The sequence below is a fragment of the Halichoerus grypus genome, chromosome 2 (assembly GCF_964656455.1).
Source record: "Halichoerus grypus chromosome 2, mHalGry1.hap1.1, whole genome shotgun sequence".
NCBI lineage: Eukaryota > Metazoa > Chordata > Mammalia > Carnivora > Phocidae > Halichoerus > Halichoerus grypus.
The window spans coordinates 41,366,120-41,385,306 of NC_135713.1; the positions used below are offsets into that span (position 1 = coordinate 41,366,120).

At 40.9% G+C, this 19,187-nt stretch overlaps 1 protein-coding gene across 2 annotated transcripts in view; it reads left to right on the forward strand.

The window, feature by feature from the left end:
- The window catches only part of HMGXB3 (HMG-box containing 3), a 45,032-nt gene that overhangs the window by 9,864 nt on the left and 15,981 nt on the right, over positions 1-19,187 (forward strand). The window contains exons 6-13 of one of the 2 annotated variants that reach the window (XM_036080656.2): positions 5,224-5,355; positions 9,746-9,892; positions 9,989-10,164; positions 11,850-12,025; positions 12,168-12,265; positions 14,172-14,270; positions 15,884-16,033; positions 18,852-19,153. In XM_036080656.2, the coding sequence (XP_035936549.1) occupies positions 5,224-5,355; positions 9,746-9,892; positions 9,989-10,164; positions 11,850-12,025; positions 12,168-12,265; positions 14,172-14,270; positions 15,884-16,033; positions 18,852-19,153 (1,280 nt within the window). Of the gene's footprint in view, positions 1-5,223; positions 5,356-9,745; positions 10,165-11,849; positions 12,026-12,167; positions 12,266-14,171; positions 14,271-15,883; positions 16,034-18,851; positions 19,154-19,187 lie in introns of both variants that reach the window. The other variant, XM_036080655.2, reaches the window with a different exon arrangement.

The following is a 19,187-nucleotide window of genomic DNA, read 5'->3' on the forward strand; positions in this document are numbered from 1 at the left end:
TTTTATGCTAATGTAAATGGTAGTTCAAAACTTTTTTCAATACCTGATTGTTCGCTAGTAATATAACATAGTTGATTTTTTGGCATATTAAACTTATATTCTGCAACTTTGTTAAACTCATGTATTCTGGTAGCCTTTTTGTAGTTTCTCTTGCATTTTCTAATTGATGACTGTGTTGTCTGTGAATAAAGGTAGTTTTATTTCTTCCTTTCTGATTTGGATTCCTTATTTCTTAATACACTGTCTGGGACCTCCAGTATAATATTGACTAGAAATGGTGAGAGCAGATATCTTTGTTTTGTTCCTCATCTTAGGAGGAGAGCCCTCAGTCTTTCACCATTAGGTGTAATATTAGCTATAGGTTTTTCGTAGACGCCCTCTTCAAGTTTAGGAAGTTCTCTTATATTCCTAATTTGCTGGGAGCTTTTATCAGGAATGGATGTTGGATTTTGTCAAGTGTTTTTCCTAGGTCTGTTGAGATGGTTGTAGGAATTTTCTGGTTTGTTAATGTGGTTAATTTCATTGTTTTCAAATGTTAAACCAATCCTGCATTCTTGGAATAAACCCCACTTGGCAATCATGTATTATCCTTCTAGTATATTGTTGGATTTGATTTGCTGAAACTTTGCTCAGGAATTTTGTGTCTATATTCATGAGGATGTTGGTCTCTAATTTTCTTGTATAGTGTTTGTCTGGTTTTGGTATCAGGGTAATGTTTACCTAATAGAGTTAGGAAGTACTTTTTCTTCTTCATCTTCCAGGAAGAGTTTGTGTGGTATTGGTATTAATTTCTTCCTTAAATGTTTGGTAATTGCCAGTGAGGTCAATCTGGGCCTGGAGATTTCTTTGTGGGAAGATTTTTAATTGCAAGTCCACAATTTTTAAAATATGTGTATAGGACTATTTGGATTATTTTTAAATAATTTTAGATTATTTAGATTTAGGTTATTTTTGAGTGAGCTTTGGTGGTAGTTTGTCTTTCAGGGAATTTGTCCATCTCATCTAAGTTGTCAAATTTATTTACGTAAAATTGTTCAAAACATTCCCTTACTCTTTTTTTAAAAAACTGGTAAAATATGCATAACATGAAATTTACCATTATAACCATTTTTAAGTGTACAATTCAGGGTCGTTAAGTATATTCACAGTGTTGTGGAGTCATTGCCAGTACCTATTTCCAGAACTTTTCATCATCCCAGACAGAAACCTTGTGCCCATTAAACAATAACTCTCCATTCTTCCCTCCCCCAGCCCCTGGTAACCTCTGTTTTATTTTCCGTCTCTGAATTTGCATATTTTAGGTACCTCATAAAATGGAATCATGCAAATATTGTCCTTATGGTCTCGTTTTCTTCACTTAGCAGGTTTCAGGGTTCACCTATCTTGTACCATGTATGAGAATTTCATTCCTTTTTATGGCTGAATAATATTCCATTGTGTGTATAGCCTACATTTTGTTTATCCATTCATACACATTGGTGGACAGTTAGTTTGTTTTCACCTTTGGGCTGTTGTGAATATTGCTGCTATGAACTTTAGTGGATACATGTCTGTTTGAGCCCCTGATTTCAGTTTTTTGGGGGGATATACCTGAGTGGAATTGCTGGATCATATGGTAATTCTGTGTTTAAAATTCTGAGGCATGCTTATCCTTTAATATCTGTAGACTTTAGTGATTTTACCTGTCTCATCACTGATAGTGGTAATTTGGGTGTCCTTTCTGTTTTTCCTGACAAGCCTGGCTAGAGGTTATCAATTGTATTGACCTTTGAAGAACCAGATTTTGGTTTCATTGATTTTCTCTATTGTTTTTCTGTGTTGTATTTCACTGATACTTGCCCAGATCTTTATCTTTCTTCTGCTTACTTTGGGCTTAATTTATTCTTTTCTAGTTTCTTAAGATTAAGATAGAAGCTGAGTCATTGATTTGAGACCTTTCTTTCCTAATATAGCTGCTTAGTGCTATAAATTTCCCTCTAAGGACTACTTTGGGGGGCGCCTGGGTGGCTCAGTTGGTTAAACGACTGCCTTCGGCTCAGGTCATAATCCCGGAGTACCGGGATCGAGTCCCGCATCGGGCTCTCTGCACATGGCGCGGAGTCTCCTTCTCCCTCTGACCCTACCCCCTCTTGTACTCTCTCTCTCACTCTCTCAAATAAATAAAATAAAATCTTTAAAAAAAAAAAGGACTACTTTGGTGGCATCCCACAAATTTTGATATGGTATGTTTTTATTTTTATTTTGTTCAGAATACTTTCTGATTTATTCTTTGACCCATAAGTTACTTAAAAGTACATTATTTGCTTTCCAAATATTTGGGATTTTCCAGATATCTTCCTTTTATTGATTTCTGATTTAATTCCGTTACGGTCAGAACTTTGTAGTTTATAAGACTTGAATCCTCTTAAATTTACTAAAACTTATTTTATGGCCCAAAATATGATTTGTCTTGATAAATGTTCTGTGTGCACCTGAAAAGAATGTCTTCTGTTGAGTTAGAGTGTTCTATGTGTGTCAGGTTAGGTCAGGTTGATTGATAGTGGTCAACTCTTTTATATCCTGACTGATTTTCTGTCTGCTTGTTCTGTCAGTTATTGAGAGAAGGCATCTACCTGTCACTATAAATAGTATTTGTCTATATCCTTTTTTATTAGTTTTTGTGTCATGTGTTTTGACTCTGTTATTAAGTATTTAAACATGTAAGATGATTATATCTTCTTTTTTTTTTTTTTTAAAGATTTTATTTATTTGAGAGCAGGGGCAGGGGCAAAGGAAGAGGGAGAAGCAGATTCCCGTTGGGCAGGGAGCCCAGCACGCAGGACCCTGAGATCATGACCTGAGCTGAAGGCGGACGCTTAACCATTTGAGCCACCCAGGCATCCCAGGATTGTTACGTCTTCTTGATGAATTGGCCCCTTTATCATTATGAAATGACCTTCTTTATCTCTGGCAATATTGTCTGCTATGAAATTTACTTTGATAATGAGCTTTCTTTTGATTATTATTATTAGGAAGTTATATTTTTTCCCAGCATTTTACTTTTAACCTATTTATCTTTATATTTAAAGTACTTTTTTTGTAGGCAGTATATAGTTTGGATCTAAGAGCAAGACCTATGTGACAATCTCTATTTTTAATTGCGGTATTTAGGCTGTATACATTTAATGTATAAATGTGTAGTTAGGTTTAAATCTGTCATTTTACTATTTGTTTTCTTTTTGTCCTGTGTTATTTTGCTTTCTTTTGAATTGAATATTTCTTATGAATTCATTTTATCTCTCTTATTGGCTTATTAGCTATTAACTGTGTTTTAGCTATTTGGTGGTTTCTTGAGGATTAATAGTGTACGTCTTTAACTTACCACAGTCTATCTTCTAAAACCTATGGATAAACAGTCTGTTTTTAGATGAGAAATTTATCATATCTTCAGAAGGAACAGCCATTGCATCCCAATTCATGGAGAAATTACAGGTTTCTCCTGAGCCTTTGCTCTCCTGGAAATTACTCTTTTATGATTTAATAAGTGTCAGCCAGACTCTTTGAGAAAGCCTTTATAAATAATACTTAAGAATGAAACATCAGCCTCGAACCACTAGCATTTTTTTTCTAAAATTATTTCTATAAGCTATTTAGGAGTCTTTCCAAGTTCATGGTAATTTATTTATAGAACTGACCTAACTTAAATTTTTATTCTGCTTTCTGGTGGTGTTCAGAGTGAATATTCCATGTGGAGCCACAGTCTGAGCAAAGATGAGAGATGTTTTATAGCCCAGTAATAATAATTTCTCACAAACCTGTAGAATCTTTTACAAGTTACTAAGCAACACATTTTCTTATTTCTTACCTCATTTGCTCTTTAAGATATAGGAAGGGCAGGTGATTTTACAGAGGAGGAAACCCAGGGCCTAAGAGCTAAAGTGACTTTACCTCCAGGTCATCCAGTGTGTTAGTGGTAGAGTATGGAACTCAAAGCCAGGTCGGTCTCTTTCCCGGGTGCCACACCACTCAACCCTCATCCTTGACTTGCTACCAGTATTACAATCACCTTTTGCCTAGGCGTTCTGGTAGAGATAACCTAGTGGCAGCTTGAGCTTTTTGCTTTTCGGCCAGTCTCGGGAAGGTGGGATTAATATCTGAGTAAACACCCATAAGTGACAGAACAAATCTGACAGGGAAATGTTTTCTTTTCAGCATTAATCAAGAAATGGGGCATGGCTAATTTCTATTTGCAGTTGAAATGTAATAACCCCTTGTAATCATTCTGTTCAAAGGGAAGTCATTGGAGATGGTGAGAGCCAGTAGCTGAATATATTCATATGCAAATAAATTCTGTTGAGTGTCAAAGAACTTGATTTCTATTGGAATTCCCTCCTTTTTTTTTTTAAGTGGCCATTGTCTATTTTTATATCTCTGAACCCTTAGTCCTTGGTTCTCTGATTTTTTTTTTATTATGTTTTTGATGTAGTATTCATGATTCATTGGTTGCGTATAACACCCAGTGCTCCATTCAGTACGTGTCCTCTTTAATACCCATCACCAGGCTAACCCATCCCCCACCCCCCTCCCCTCTAGAACCTGCAGTTTTGTTTCTCAGAGTCCATAGTCTCTCGTGGTCTGTCTCTCCCTCTGATTTCCCCCCCTTCATTTTTCCCTTCCTACTATCTTTTTTTTTTTTAATTTTTCATTTTTAACAAGAATGAACATGAAGCAAATTCTTTGAAGTATTTAGGACTGTGGGTGCAGCTAAGTGCATGGAAGCAATCTTGGACCAAGAATCAAAGACTTCAGGGTTCTAGGTCTAGGTGTGCCCTTGATTCACTATACAATTTGAGGCAAAGCATTTAACCACTTTGAACCTCAGTAGTTAATAATACCTACTTCATAGCGTTGCTGAGAGTGTTAAATGAGATATTGGTAAAACATTTTAGCACTATGTGGTATTTGGCTTAATTAGTAGTAATTATTGCTATCTTTATTCTCCTGATACTTATCTGTGTAACCTTGGGCAGCTGTTTTTCCTCATTTGAACCCAGTTTCTCCATTTCTAAATAATGAATTAATTGTATCTTAGGACCTTTCCAATTCTGACCTTTTAAGATACCATGAATTGGCTATTCTTCTACAAGCTGACATCTTCCTGGCATTGTTGTGGTTATAATGGTCATCAGGCTCCGAGAGGGGTTACACTGTGGTGTTGATTCTGACCTGCTCTTTTCCTTACAGACCACTACGTATACCCGCCGGGGCCATGGGACTTGCACCAGCCCAGGTTGCTCCTTCACATACGTCACCAGGCACAAACCACCTAAGTGCCCTACCTGTGGTAACTTCCTAGGAGGGAAGTGGGTCCCAAAGGTAAGTCCAGTGGTCATTGCTGCTTTGGAGGCCCCACAAAGTAGGCTTCCTGGTCCCCTTTAGAGCAGAGGACTTAAAAAATAAATACTCATTTTTATTTTCTGATTATACAAGTAAGTTTCATTGTGACTGTTTAAAAAAGAGAATAAAATGTTGTCCATAATCTTATGCCATCCAAAGAAAAACCATTGTTAACATTTTGGTGTCTTTTATTTCAGTCTTTTTTCTGTGAATATCCAAGTTCTGTAGCTTGCCTTTTTTTTTTTTAACTTACCATGCCATTAAATACTCTTCAAGACTATTATCTTTAATTGCTTTATAACTTCCCATGAATGACTACACCATGTTGATTTATTCATTTCCTGTTACAGTTAAATTTTTAACAATCCACCCTCCACACTGACTGCTTAGTTACTCAGATGCATAACTCACATCTGCTCACTTTTTAGCTCGAAGTCCTTTCAGTATCCTATAGTTCCCATTTAATGTAGAGGTCCTTAACCTGATATTTAGGTCTTTCATAATTAACTTTCCAAGTGTATACCTCTGTGTCTGTTTCTCTCTAAGTAAATGATGCTTGATAAATAAATGAGCACCAGAGCTATGCCCCTGTGAAGTTCAGTTCACCATGTTTTTTTGTTACTTGTTTTATGCTTTGCACTGATTATATAAATCATACATACTTGCCACATTTTTTATATGAGACTATAAAGTAGGGTCAAAAGAACTAGAGTAGTCAAGGATGGGTTATAGAGGAGATGGTCTTGAAGGATTAGTAGAATTTGGGTAGGTAGAAAAGGAAAGAGAGTGCTTTGTTTTTGCAAAAATCCTTAGGCTAGGTTTGTGTTTGTTAGGTGTCTAACTCAGCATGGTCCAGATTTATCCATGTAGAGAAAACTTATGTAGTGGCATACCTGTTAAGTTTCTCGGGGGCAGTTTCCATAGAACATCTCTGAAAAACACTGGGATGGTGACTTTTGCCTCCTGGCTGAGTGTTGGGGGTTCAGGGCATCACTAGTTCCAGAAGACAGAATAGGTTAATAATTAAGAATACACTTCCGGGGGGGCGCCTGGGTGGCTCAGTCGTTAAGCGTCTGCTTTCGGCTCAGGTCATGATCCCAGGGTCCTGGGATCGAGCCCCACATCGGGCTCCCTGCTCAGCGGGAAGCCTGCTTCTCCCTCTCCCACTCCCCCTGCTTGTTGTGTTCCCTCTCTCGCTGTGTCTCTTTATGTCAAAAAAATAAATAAAATATTAAAAAATAATAATAATAATAATTTCTGGGGGTGCCTGACTGGCTGAATCAGGAGAGCCTGAGACTCTTGATCTCAGGGTTGTGGGTTGGAGCTCCACATTGAGTGTGGAGATTACATACATACAGATAGACATACACAAACAAACAAACATGAAAGAAAGAAAAAAGAAAAGAAACGTGTGCTTGGTCTCTGCACCAGGTTCCTGGCACTGAGTTCCTAAAACCCTAGAAATTTCCTGAGTGATAGAAGAGAAAGGAGCATCCTTGGGGGTGGGGAGGAGTACACTTCTGGAGTCAGCTTTCCTCAGTTTAAACTTGCCTCCCAGGGATTTTAGCTGTGAAACCTTGGCCAAGTCACTTTATGTCTATTCTTTATTTGGTTTATCTTTCATTTGTAAATGAAAATTAACAATAGTGCCTACCTCTTTAGGGTTGGTGGAGGGATCAAATGAGATTATCCCTGTAAAGTGGATGGCACCTTCCTAGTATAGATTAAATCCTCAATCAGGGGTCACTGCTGTTGCTATTGGCAGCAGTGGAATTGTCTCTATTATTGCTCTTCACGCTTTCACTTCAAGGGGCAGGAAGGACCCAGTGCTAGTGTGTTTCAGGAGATTTTGTTGAGTTTCTTGTGCTCACCATCTCTGTTGGGCTGCTGTGCAGCCATTCGGTTTCCTCCCGCTCTTAATTATTCTCCCCAAAATGTACTTTCTCAGCGGCAGTAGAGAGATTGAATAGGATAGTCAGGATCCTCCTTGGCTCTTCTTCACAGATGCACGCTGCTGTCTGTCAGGTCTGTCAAATGACCTTATTTCTTGTGCTTTTGCATGGAAGAGTTCTAACGGATCCTGTGGCCTTGTCTCCTTCAGGTTCTGTTTTTACTTTGGCTTTCTTTTCTTTTTCATTTATGTCCATTTTCCCCCTTTGATTTTTGAAATAACTTTTGAGCCATGGTTCTTTTTCTAAGATCAGACTCATAATGTGAAACCAGTTTTTTTCTTAGCTACTGTCCCCCATCTTGACTTGCTAAGTCAGACTTTTTTCTCCAAAGGTTTTTATAAGAACTGCCATGTAGAGAGTAGGTGCTGTGATTTCTAAATCTCATAGGATCAGAATAAGTGAGTGTAAGAAGAAAAAGGATAACATTTTAGCATCATTGCACTTGGAATTTTAGAGATAAAAGTGACACTGGTTTTTAGATAGTCCAGGTTTCTAGCTGAAGAAAAATACATTCAAGAGAAGTAACTTGTTAAGTTCACATAGCTAATTATGTCAGTGCTTTTCCACTAAATCACACTTCTTAGGCATTGCTATGCTGTTTAGCTGCAGAATCTTAAGATTTCTGGAGTTCTGATTTTTGAAGCAGCAAGCATAAATAGTTCCTAAAAGCTCCAAATGTGTTCATGCCCATCAGGAAATGACTCACCTTTTCTTGTATTGTTCCAGAGTTCATACTGGCTAAAATTAGCCCAAGAAAGTTTGGCACTGTTCCCAATGAATTGGATGGAACAAAAGATGGTGTATAAAGCTCTTTAGCCCAAAGCCTCACTCCTTTGGCTCTCTGATAGTGGTAATTGAGGTCTCTGTAAGTGGGCAACTGGTAGTATTTACCTTCCATCTTAAAAGAAAGTGACATCTAAAAGGGTAGGCTGAGTTAAGGAAATGTGAGCTCACTAGCTAGCTTTTTGCTCTGATTCCTTAAATTATTCAGTCTCCCTGCAAAGGATTTTTATCTAAAATAGCCCACTTAGTGGGCAGTGCTTTGCTCAGAGATTTCATTGCAGGGATTTAGTTTAACTTGTCTCCTGTTTTTCTGCTGACTTTTCCCTCTCCAGCAGTCAGTGGGCTCTGTGCAGTTGGAATTTTTCTCTGTATTTACTTGTCTTTATGGATTATTATTGTGTGTTAGAATCTGGGAATGCTTTACTGGAGATTTTTTTAAAGGTCATCCGTATTGGTTCTTAATCAGAGGCAATGTGCTGCCCAGGTGGCTTTGGAAAAGTGAGGGGTTTTGGTAGTCAGTGACTGGGTGAGAATACTGAAATTTAATAACATTAGCCACAGATGCTAATCTTCTGCAATGTGCAGGGGAATCCTGCACCATGAATTGGGCTACCCAAAAGGCTATTGTACTGCTGTTGATGAACACTGAGAGCCTGACTCTTCTTATTTCATGGAGGCGAAATGAGGGTTCTAACGAAGTTTGTCTTAGGTGACGTAAGTAATTAGATGTGAAGCACAGCCTAGATGGAACCCAGCTTTTATCCTCGTTTATAGTGCCTTTCGCTATTCACATGGCATCCTTAAAAACTTTCCTGAGATCTGTTCTGGAGACGACACTGTTTTAAAAAAAAAAAAAAATTGTTTATGTGTGTGTATATAAATATACCTATATTTAGATGTGTATGTGTACAGGTGTGTGCATAAATAATAGTATATTTCCACAGCAATGCTGATGGGATAAAAGCTACCGCACCAAGGAATTTTTTAAAGTAGGTTGATCTGAAATAGCAGCTGGTATTTTTAGTGAGTTTGAGTATTTTCTAGTAAGTAATTAATATGTTTGAGTGAATTTGACCAAGGGAGAAGTTTGTGGCATGGGTGTAGGTCAGCCTTAAGATTCACCTGAAAGAATCTGGGACAGAAGAGTTTTCCCCAATAGAATTGGAAGCTTTGAGTCTCTCCGTGTGAGATTTGACCACGTTGGGATTAACTGAATCTCATAAAAGGACCACCAAAACAAACAATCTAGAACTTTTAGGCCCAGTATGGCAATATGTCAGCTTCTACCTAGATGTAGAGAAGCAGGCTTTGAAGAAAGGTCAGGCCCAAAATGCCAGCGTTTGTTTGCTGAAACTTAAAGAAGCTATCAATGAGAAATTTGTTAGGAGGAGAACAGCTTTATCCTAACTGGGGTGTTGAATACTGTAGTGAAAAGGACCTGAAGTCAGAAGACTTAAATTCAGGCCAGTTTTGTACTTGGGCCCTTAAGTTAGCCTATTACTCTCTCTGGGTCTCTGTCTCCTAATCTGTTACCCATACATTTTTGTTGTGAGGATCGAATGAGAGAATAGTTGTGATGTGGTGTCCGCTGTAAAATGCTGTATGCATACAGGCATTCTTATTTTTTTTTCTAGGAAAAGCCAGCCAAAGTCAAAGTGGAATTGGCTCCTGGTATCTCCTCCAGAGGCTCGGTGGTTAAAAGAAATCAGCAGCCTGTCAACACTGAGCAAAACTCCCCTAAGGAAAACGCCTCCAAACTGACTCTGGAGAACTCAGAAGCTGTAAGCCAGCTCCTAAGTGTAGCTCCTCCAAGAGAAGTGGGTGAGGAGAATGAGTGGGAGGAAGTGATCATCTCAGATGCCCATGTTTTGGTCAAGGAAGCTCCTGGGAATCGTGGTACGGCAGCCACGAAGACGCCGGTGGTCAAGAGTGGTGTGCAGCCTGAGGTCTCTCTGGGGACAACTGAGAATGACAGTCCTGGACCAGACATACCACCACCAGCTGAGAGGACCAGCACCTCCAGTCCTCTCCCTGCTCCTAAGAAGCCTACAGGGTAAATTAATGTGCTCATATATTATAGGATTGTATTTAGAATAGCAGGTTGCGAAATGCTCCTTGTTTTATCCTATGTTCTTAGAGCATTCCTAAGAGGGAGGAGTTAACCCAGTTAATGGTTTCTATTTTAGAGATACAGAAACCAAGGCCTAGAGCCATGGAATGATTTGTCTTTCCTCTTACACTCAGCTATCCCTGCTTTGCTGTTAAATTCCTGTACATCTCTTCTTGTCATTTTCTCTGAAGCAGTTATTAGGGTCCTGCTGGTACAGGCTGAGGGCGGTGTTACAAACTAGTATCCAATCCTGGATACTAGATTTGGAAAAAAAAAAAAAAACACCTTATTAAGACATCTTATTAGCATGATCCCTGTCCTGGTGGTCAGAGAATTCAGTTTCGGTTGTGATCTGTCTCTGACTTTGGGCATTGTCCCTTCATGCCCGTTTGATCTTGGGCATTGTCCCTTCATGCCCATTCTCTCCTGAAAAATCTTGAGTTGGGTATTGAAAGATATCTAAAATTTAATGGCTGACCTTAACAGCCTGAACAAGATTGTGTGTAAAGCATGCATAGCCCAGTGCCTTGCAGATAGGAGGAGGCCCATAAATATGGGCTATTTTTCCTCCCCTTCTCTCCTTAAAGGCCTGACCAGATTTTTCATGTGGCCCCTTCCCAGAGGCGATTGTGGTCTTATGACTAATGGCCCTTATGGCCCTTATTTGTTTATATCAGTGGTTCTCAACAGGGAACACTTTTGCCCCCAGGGGACATTGAGGCAATGTTTAGAGGCATTTGGGGTTGTGACAGCTGTGGGGGAGGAGGTGCTGCAGGTATCTGGTGGGCAGAGGCCAGATGTGCTGCTAAACATCCTGCAGTGCACAGGACAGGCCCCGACAAAGAATTAGCCTGCCCAAAATGTCAGTAGTGCCAAGGCTTAGAAATTCTGGTGTATATTATTTGATTTAAAACATTTTATTGTTGAATAGGAAATATATTCACATGGTTCAAACTCAAGAGATAAAAACTGAAACAAATCTCTCTTCTAGCCCATCCTCCACTCCCACTTCCATTTTCCAGACACAGCATTCCCACCTTCCTGTGTTTCTAGACATAGTTTTATACACATACTACATATGTGTGTATGTATACATGTGTATGTGTATGTATATATTTTTTCCTGCCTTTTTTTTACACAAATGGTAGCATAACTTACATACTTCTACATCTTGCCTGTTTTTATTTAACAGTATACTTCAGGATGGTTCTGTATCCTTAGAGAATGAAGCCATGCAGTCTAGACCTTTTGTTTTGGACAAGTGAGTCACTTGGCAAATGTGTATTGAGGCCCTTTATGATGTAGCCTGTGCTCAGCGCCGGGGCTACAAAAAAAAGTGTGGATTTTGTTCTGCAGGATCTCTTAGCCGCCCTCACAAGGGAGACTGATAAACTTTAAATACTAATTGGAGGCAGATCAGATAGTATAACTACAATAGCTGTTGGTATTCTGCATTGTGGGTACTATTTTGTGCTTTTTTATCTTCATAATGACCCCATGAAATATATGTCTAAAGCCTGACAGTTTACTACACTATCCCTTTACTAAAATGCTATTCGGAGATTGTACTTCGGTTTTCTTCCCCTTGGTCTGGAATTTTTAGATTTGCCTTCTTGTTTTTTTTTCAGAGTTGACCTGCTCACCCCTGGGGCCAGAGTCCCGGAGCTTAAAGGCAAAGCTCGGGTCAGACCCTCATTACTGGCTGCAGCAAGACCCATGAGAGCAATTCTCCCAGCCCCATCTAATGTGGGCCGAGGCAGCGGCATGGGACTGCCCAGGGCCAGGCAGGCCTTTCCCCTGAGTGGTAAGGGGCTGGGACAAACCTGGGAGTGGAGAGCTGTCCAATGGGAAGGGGACAGGAGTGGGAGTTGTTGAGAATGGACTTGAGAGACTTGGGGAGACTCTGAATGCACTTAAGTCACCAGTTTGGCTCCTGATTGTCTCAGATAAAACCCCTTCTGTGAGGACTTGTGGCCTGAAGCCAAGCACGCTGAAGCAGCTGGGCCAGCCAATCCAACAGCCATCTAACACCAGTGAGGTGAAGGTAAGACCCGTTCTCCAGAGGTGGGGCTTTCTGGGAGGCCTGCTGCTCTGAGAACAGGACTTTTATTTAGTGTCTCAAAGCCATAGGCAAAAAGCCTGTTCTTACACTGTTAGACTTCTGGAATGAAGTTGAGCATGAATGAGTTATTTATTTTTAGTTAAATTTCTTTTCTTGTTATAAAATGAATGCGTGTTTTTAAACCTTTAATTTAGAAATAATTTTGAGGGGCGCCTGGGTGGCTCATTCGGTTAAGCGTCTGCCTTCGGCTCAGGTCATGATCCTGGGGTCTTGGGATCGAGCCCTGTGTCGGGCTCCCTGCTCAGTGGAGAGCCTGTTTTTCCCTCTGTCTGCTCCCTCCACTTGTTCTCTCCCTCACTCTCTTAAATAAATAAAATCTTAAAAAAAAAAAAGTTTTGAAACTTAGGGAACAAATTGCATTGCAAGAGTAAAGATAGTACAAAGAGCAACCATGTACTTTTTATCCATAGTCACTTATTGTTATCACCCATTTTGCTTTGTCATTTGTCCTCCTGTGTGCTTCTAAAATACAGGTAGTTTAAGGGGAAGTTACATGTCTTTTGGCTTCTTAATACCTCAGTGTGTATTTCCTAAGGAGGGTATTCTGTTACTGACACGTTGATACAATACTTCAGTCTGTCATTTGCATTCCCATTTCATCAGTTTTACCCAGTTATGGCCTTTATAGCATTTTTCCACTCCAGTACAGGATTCAGTCTAGGATTAGATAATTGCATTGAGTTGTCTTATTTCTTTAGCCTCTTTTAAAAAAAATGAATGCATGGTGGTTATAGAAGATTCAGGTAAGGCAGAAAGAAAGAAAGTCCCTTGTAATCCTGTCACCCAGAACTAACTACTATTGGCAGTCTGCACCCATTCAGCCTTTAAGTCCTTTCCTGTATTTGTGTGTGTTTTTTAATAGGATTTTTTAAAACCAAAAAACATGGCTCTTATTCCACATTCTGGTTTGTAGCCAGTATATAATCCATTCAACTTAATGATAGAGTTATTAGAGGCTTCCCAGGTGCCAGAAATTCAGTGTATTCAAGCACACTTGCTCTTAGGTTTTTTGTTTTTTTAGTTCTTTTTCCATATGTGACTAGAATAGTTATGATCAAAATTCCCTAAATCAGCATTTTATTTACTAGACCTCTTTTTTTGGGTCATGACCCTCAATAACACATTTTTACATCACAGCCCAGTAAACTTATCCATACCTGTATACGTAAAAAGTATAAGGAAGCTATCTATGTCTTTATATATATGTAGTCACTTTGCTATTTTCCATTTTGCAAAATGCTCGTTTCAACTCATTAATTTCACAACCCCTCAGTGGGTTGCGACCTGTAGTTCGGAAACCCTGTTAGACCAAATTGAAATAGGAAAATCAGGCTGAGGGCAGCTGCTTAACCAACTGAGCCACCCAGGTGCCCCAAACATTGGAAAATTTCATAGATGGTGGTAAAAGGGAAAACAGTCATGATCTTCCTCTCACCCTGTGACATTTTAGTGAACAGTCTCTCAGACTTCCTTCTGTGCCAACATTATTCAACCACATATTTGCATGTATAACCATCATGAGCTTTTCTCACTTGGTATTAGTTGTCCATCTGATTCACAGTGTTTCTAACATGCAGTGTTAGAAGCTGCACAGAGAGTGTGGCAGCCCTGGACTTGGAAGTGATACTCAACCTTTGGTGGGCTGGTGATGCTGGCTAGCATCCTAGAAGGCTCACATGGAGCATAGCTCTACACATTCTCTTGGGAAACTATCTCCTCAAGCTGTTTCAGGACATAGGACCTCAACAGTTTGAGGTTTTAGATAAACCTCAATTAGATAAACTATCTAAACCCTTAGATAAACTAAATCACTTGTTCTGATCCACAGCTCTCAAACGGTCCGGCCAGTAGGACATCTCAGGTGAAAGTTGTAGAGGTCAAGCCAGATATGTTTCCTCCATACAAGTACAGCTGCACTGTAACGCTGGTAAGTGTAGCCAGGTGATGGGCTGACATGGAAGTGGTTTTGGTTTTCTGGCGGAGGGTGAGTAGAAGTCTGAGGGAGGTGGGGAGTAGTAGTTCGGAGTGATAGTAGGGTCAGGGATAGATCATTGGTCCTGAAGAGGCCATCACTGATACCAATGATAGCTGTTGGGTGAATCAGCTGGGTTTTTCCCAGACAAGATCTATAGAGTGCAGGCCAGCTGAGACCTGGATATTTCTTGGAGAGTAATTGGAGATGAGAATCTAGTCCAGCTTTAGCATTCAACAGTCTTTGGACCTTTTATCCTCAGAAGTGTTTTCCACAGATAAGCTTGAGAAAATTGTATTTATCCTCCTTAACACAGTCACATTCAGTACTGGTATCTCAAAGCATTTGAGAAGTGCTTTGGTAAAACAACTTTGTTTTGCTTGGCATTTCCTACCAAGGTTTTCCCTTCCCACCCACCTTTTATTTTTAACACTACATGTGTTATCCCAGTAAACAAATGTGTGACTCTGGGGTCATCCTTTAGCAGGGTAAGCCACATGGAACAGTAGAATAAACACTCGAAGGACTTAGTCCAGAAGTGGTTCTGGCTCTGCCGCCAGCATGCCACATGACCTTGGGCAAGGCTCTTTGCTTCTCTGGTCCTTAGTTTTCACCATCTATAAAGTGCTGCATCATTTTGGATATCATGTTGGGGCTTTTCTTGCTCTTAATATTCTCTAATTTTGTTGATCCTTAAGGTACCAGTTAGCCAGGTACCTTTTGGCAGGTTCTCTGGCAGAGCTGAGTAAGATACACAGATTTTGAGAGAGCAGCTGGATTTTTGAAAATTTTTACCAGATAAAGGCAGACAGGTGCAGAACCATTCATTCATTCAAAAAATATTTCCTGAGCACCTGCCCTGGCCAAGCCCTTTGCTGGGGATTTCGTAGTAACAAGACAGCACAGTATGGTGGATTAGTGCATACTCTGGCCTGATCCTTAAGGAGAATATCTCCTTTATCCTGGATACCTGCTCAGTTTTCTTTCCCCAGAGACCTAATTACTATTGCCTACTCCATGCCGTCTGTACCTTTACTTCCCTGTCCCTTTGGCTACAGGAGGCACTAGGGTTACCATCTGGGGGAACTTTCAGGACCTTTCTCTTTGGCTGATTAGATAGCAGCTTGTCGTAGGAGCCCAGATGTCGTAGGAGCCCAGATGTCGTAGGAGCCTAGATGGCGTAGGAGCCCAGGGTAGTGCAGAGGTCACGGTTGTCTTCATGCAGGGCATGGACTCTCTAGTTCACCACAGTATCCAGCACTCTGTTAGAAAAGGCCTGCTTCACTCTGCTGGTGGCCTGGACCCTGAAGGCATTTGAATTTCTGACCCTTAAGAGTCCACTCGTTTCACAGATGGGGAGCAGGGACTTGCCAAAATTACACAGGCTGTAGTACGTTGAAAGGGGATAACCGCAGAAAAAGGATCTTGTTCCAAGGCTTTTTGGAAGTTAGTCTGCATGTACTTTTGCAGTTGTCACTCTCACCTTTGACTGATAGCTGGTCATCCTGGTTTTTTACTCTGCCCAGGTGTAACTTTTGTGGAATTAAATATTGGTCTTACTTTTTTAGGATTTGGGCCTGGCTACTTCAAGAGGCAGGGGAAAGTGCAAGAATCCCTCTTGTAACTACGTCTACACCAACAGGCATAAACCACGGATTTGTCCCAGTTGTGGTTTTAACCTTGCCAAAGACCGAACTGAGAAAACCACCAAGGCTCTCGTGAGTTCCTTCCCTAAACACATCCCATCACCTTGTGTGAGCTCTGTTGGTGCACCTGTTTTAGTAGAAATAGAAAATGATTTCTTAGTACATGATAGTGGTTAGAACACCAGAACTGTAACCAGTTGTTAAGTTCTTAACCTAGCCTCCTTCTCTCTGGGCTTCCTTGTCTTCTTTGTTAAGTTGAGAAGGTTGGCTAGGTACCTTAATCTCTGAAAACCTTCTAGCCCAGTGGACCAAGAGTTCATTCCCCAAGGTGAATGGGAACACAGGCTTTAAAGAGAATTCTGAAGAAGAGAGGGATGGAAGGGGGGTTACATTATTTTAGATCTGAGACCTGGTGGAGGACCTGTAAATAGTGTCGTGGTATGTAGAGAATGCCAACCCTCAGACTTTGTAGATTAGATCACTGCTTCTCAGTTTCCTTGCAGAGCTTTTGGCTCAACACAAAGCTTTACTTCTAGCAGTCTTGGCAAATCTCTCTGAAGTTGGACCAAGCTATTTGGATAGTAAAACACATTCCATTTGGCTCCTTAGGACTTGTTTTTTATTTATCAGAACCAGGAAAAATGGGTATCTTTAGAGGTCCTGTGAATTTCTTTAAGCGAGCAGAAAGATACAGCACCTGAGGCAGCAGATGGAATGACTAGGATGAGGGTAAGAAGACAGATCTCCCTGATCTGCCTTTGGGGGAAAAGAGGATGGCATCCAGAATAGGTCAGGATCCGAGGTGGAGCCTGGCCACTCCAGGTCTAAGCTGGACTTTGCAAGGTGGGCAGGATTTGGATGGAAGGGGAAGGCATTCCATACTCAAGGATAAGCAATGGCAAAAGCAAAGAGCTGGGGAGGGTGTTCCAGTCACCTAAAAGAGGATATGTAGGGAGGAATACAGAAAATAAGGTACAAAAGGCACATTGGGGCCGTACTGTGGAAGATCTTTAATGCTAAACCGGGCAATTTGTTTTTTAGGCCGTAGGGTCACATTGAGGCCCATGATTTGACAACATTCTGTCTTGACTCCCGGTGACACCACAGTCTCTTTTAGGGCAGGTGTATCTATTTTGCCATACCATCTGACCCTGGAGTGTGCATAATCAATGTGTTGATCAGTGATTATAGAATGGAATTGAGTTCCGTATAGATAGAGGCTCTGAACATTCCTTTCTCCTATTTGATTGTAGCTGTTGGTGTGGTTTGCAGTATGGAAATGGATGTTGGTCCCTAGATTTAGGATAATGAAGTGACCTAATTTTCCACGTCAGACAGGAATGGTCTGGGGACTTCTAGCCAATTGATTTCAAATCCTAGTCTTTGAAATTTATATTTATATTCTTCTGTCTTTGGCTGATAGCTGCCTACCCACGGGACACTTATCTTCTGACATTCTGTCACCTTTAACTTCCTAAATTTTAGAGAAATAAAATGTAATTACTGTTTTTCATAAACTGAAACACTGGTCAGAGACCCTGGGGACCTTTGTGTGTGGTGCTCTTTGGGGCCCCCTGGTGGCCATATGTTTTCTGTGCCGCTTGTCCTTGACTGTAATTAAGACTATAACCTCTCTGGGCAGGAATGGTCTTCGTTCCTTTCCATCTTTCATCTGTGGCTCAGAGCAAAAGGATATAGTATTCCTGTCAACTCTTCTTCCAGTCCATGGTTCAGCATAGTCATGACTGGGAACACACTATCTACGAGGGCAAATCCTAGTGTCAGTCAGCTCTCTGCAGCCATTCATTCATTCTTTCAGCAAGCATACATTGAATGCCTACCATAGGTCAGGTCTTTGGAGATACAAAGATAAATAGGATATGGTCCCTTCCCTTGAGGCGCTCACAGTCTAGTGGGGGAGAAAGATAGGTAGCCAAACTTATAGATAATGAGACCAAGAGTTGTTGTAGGTGTGCAGAGTTACTAGAAAGTTCCTTTTTGTTATTTAGCAGTTAACTTCTGCAAAGCAACATGTAATATGTCCAGCAAATATGAATTAGCATTTTTGTGTGCCCTTATGCTGGTATTGGGAATCTGTAAATAAGCAGGGACCTTATCCTCACCAGAGATGGGGGAATAGTCTGACCAACTGTGAGTCAGTGAATTCTGCAGTAAAAGAATGGACTCTGGGAGCATGAGGGAGGGAGGGATTCCTGCTGCATTTGTACAGGGATTGTAAAGGATCTGTTTTTAATGAGCGTTTCAGAACCTTGTTCCTGAAAGCCTCTGACTGGTGTCTAATGTAGTTCCCTTGTACCCAGAAGATAAAAGTGTTAAAGAGAAATACTTGAAGCAGTACAGATCGTTGTTTACATATCAAAACTACCATTGATAGAGCTTTCATTGCATCCCCAGTACTGTGCTAAGTGCTTTACTTGCAATATTTTATTGACTCCGTACAACAACTCTAGGAGATCACTAGTATTTTCATCCTTTATTTCATAGGTGAGGAAACTGAGGCTCAGAAAGATAACTAAATCGCTTTGGTTCACACATGTATAGTTGTTACATGGCATGTCCAAAATTGAGACCTGGGTGTGTTATTCTCCAAATCCCATCCCTGGTGAATGGAAGCTGACTCTTGAAACTATTACCAAGCAGTGTGTGTCATCCTCTCGTTTCACTGAGAGAGAACCTAGCACCAGAGAGAGAAAGCACCTGCGTTGAGTCACACAACGAGTTACTAACTGAGCTGGTTCAAAGCCTAGGTTTCCCCCCACTGTACCATGGCTGGGCCCATCCCTCTGTCACTTGCAGCCTCTCCGTGTTTTAGCCCGAGGCTGGTGGTACCCTGGGTGCTGGCTGATCCTTCAGTCCGCTCTCTTCCCAGGAGGTCAACTCACCTCTCCCAGATGTGCTGAGTGCCACAGAGCCGCTGAGCCTGGCCCAGAGAGAGATCCAGCGCCAGTCCACGCTGCAGCTGCTGCGCAAAGTCCTGCAGATTCCTGAGAACGAGTCAGAGCTGGCCGAGGTTTTCGCCCTGATTCACGAACTCAACAGCTCTCGACTCATTCTGTCCAACGTGAGTGAAGAGACAGTCACCATCGAGCAGACCTCTTGGTCGAATTATTATGAGTCTCCGTCCACGCAGTGCCTACTCTGTAGCAGCCCATTATTCAAAGGGGGACAAAAGTAAGCACCCCTTTGAGATTTACCCCGTCCCCAG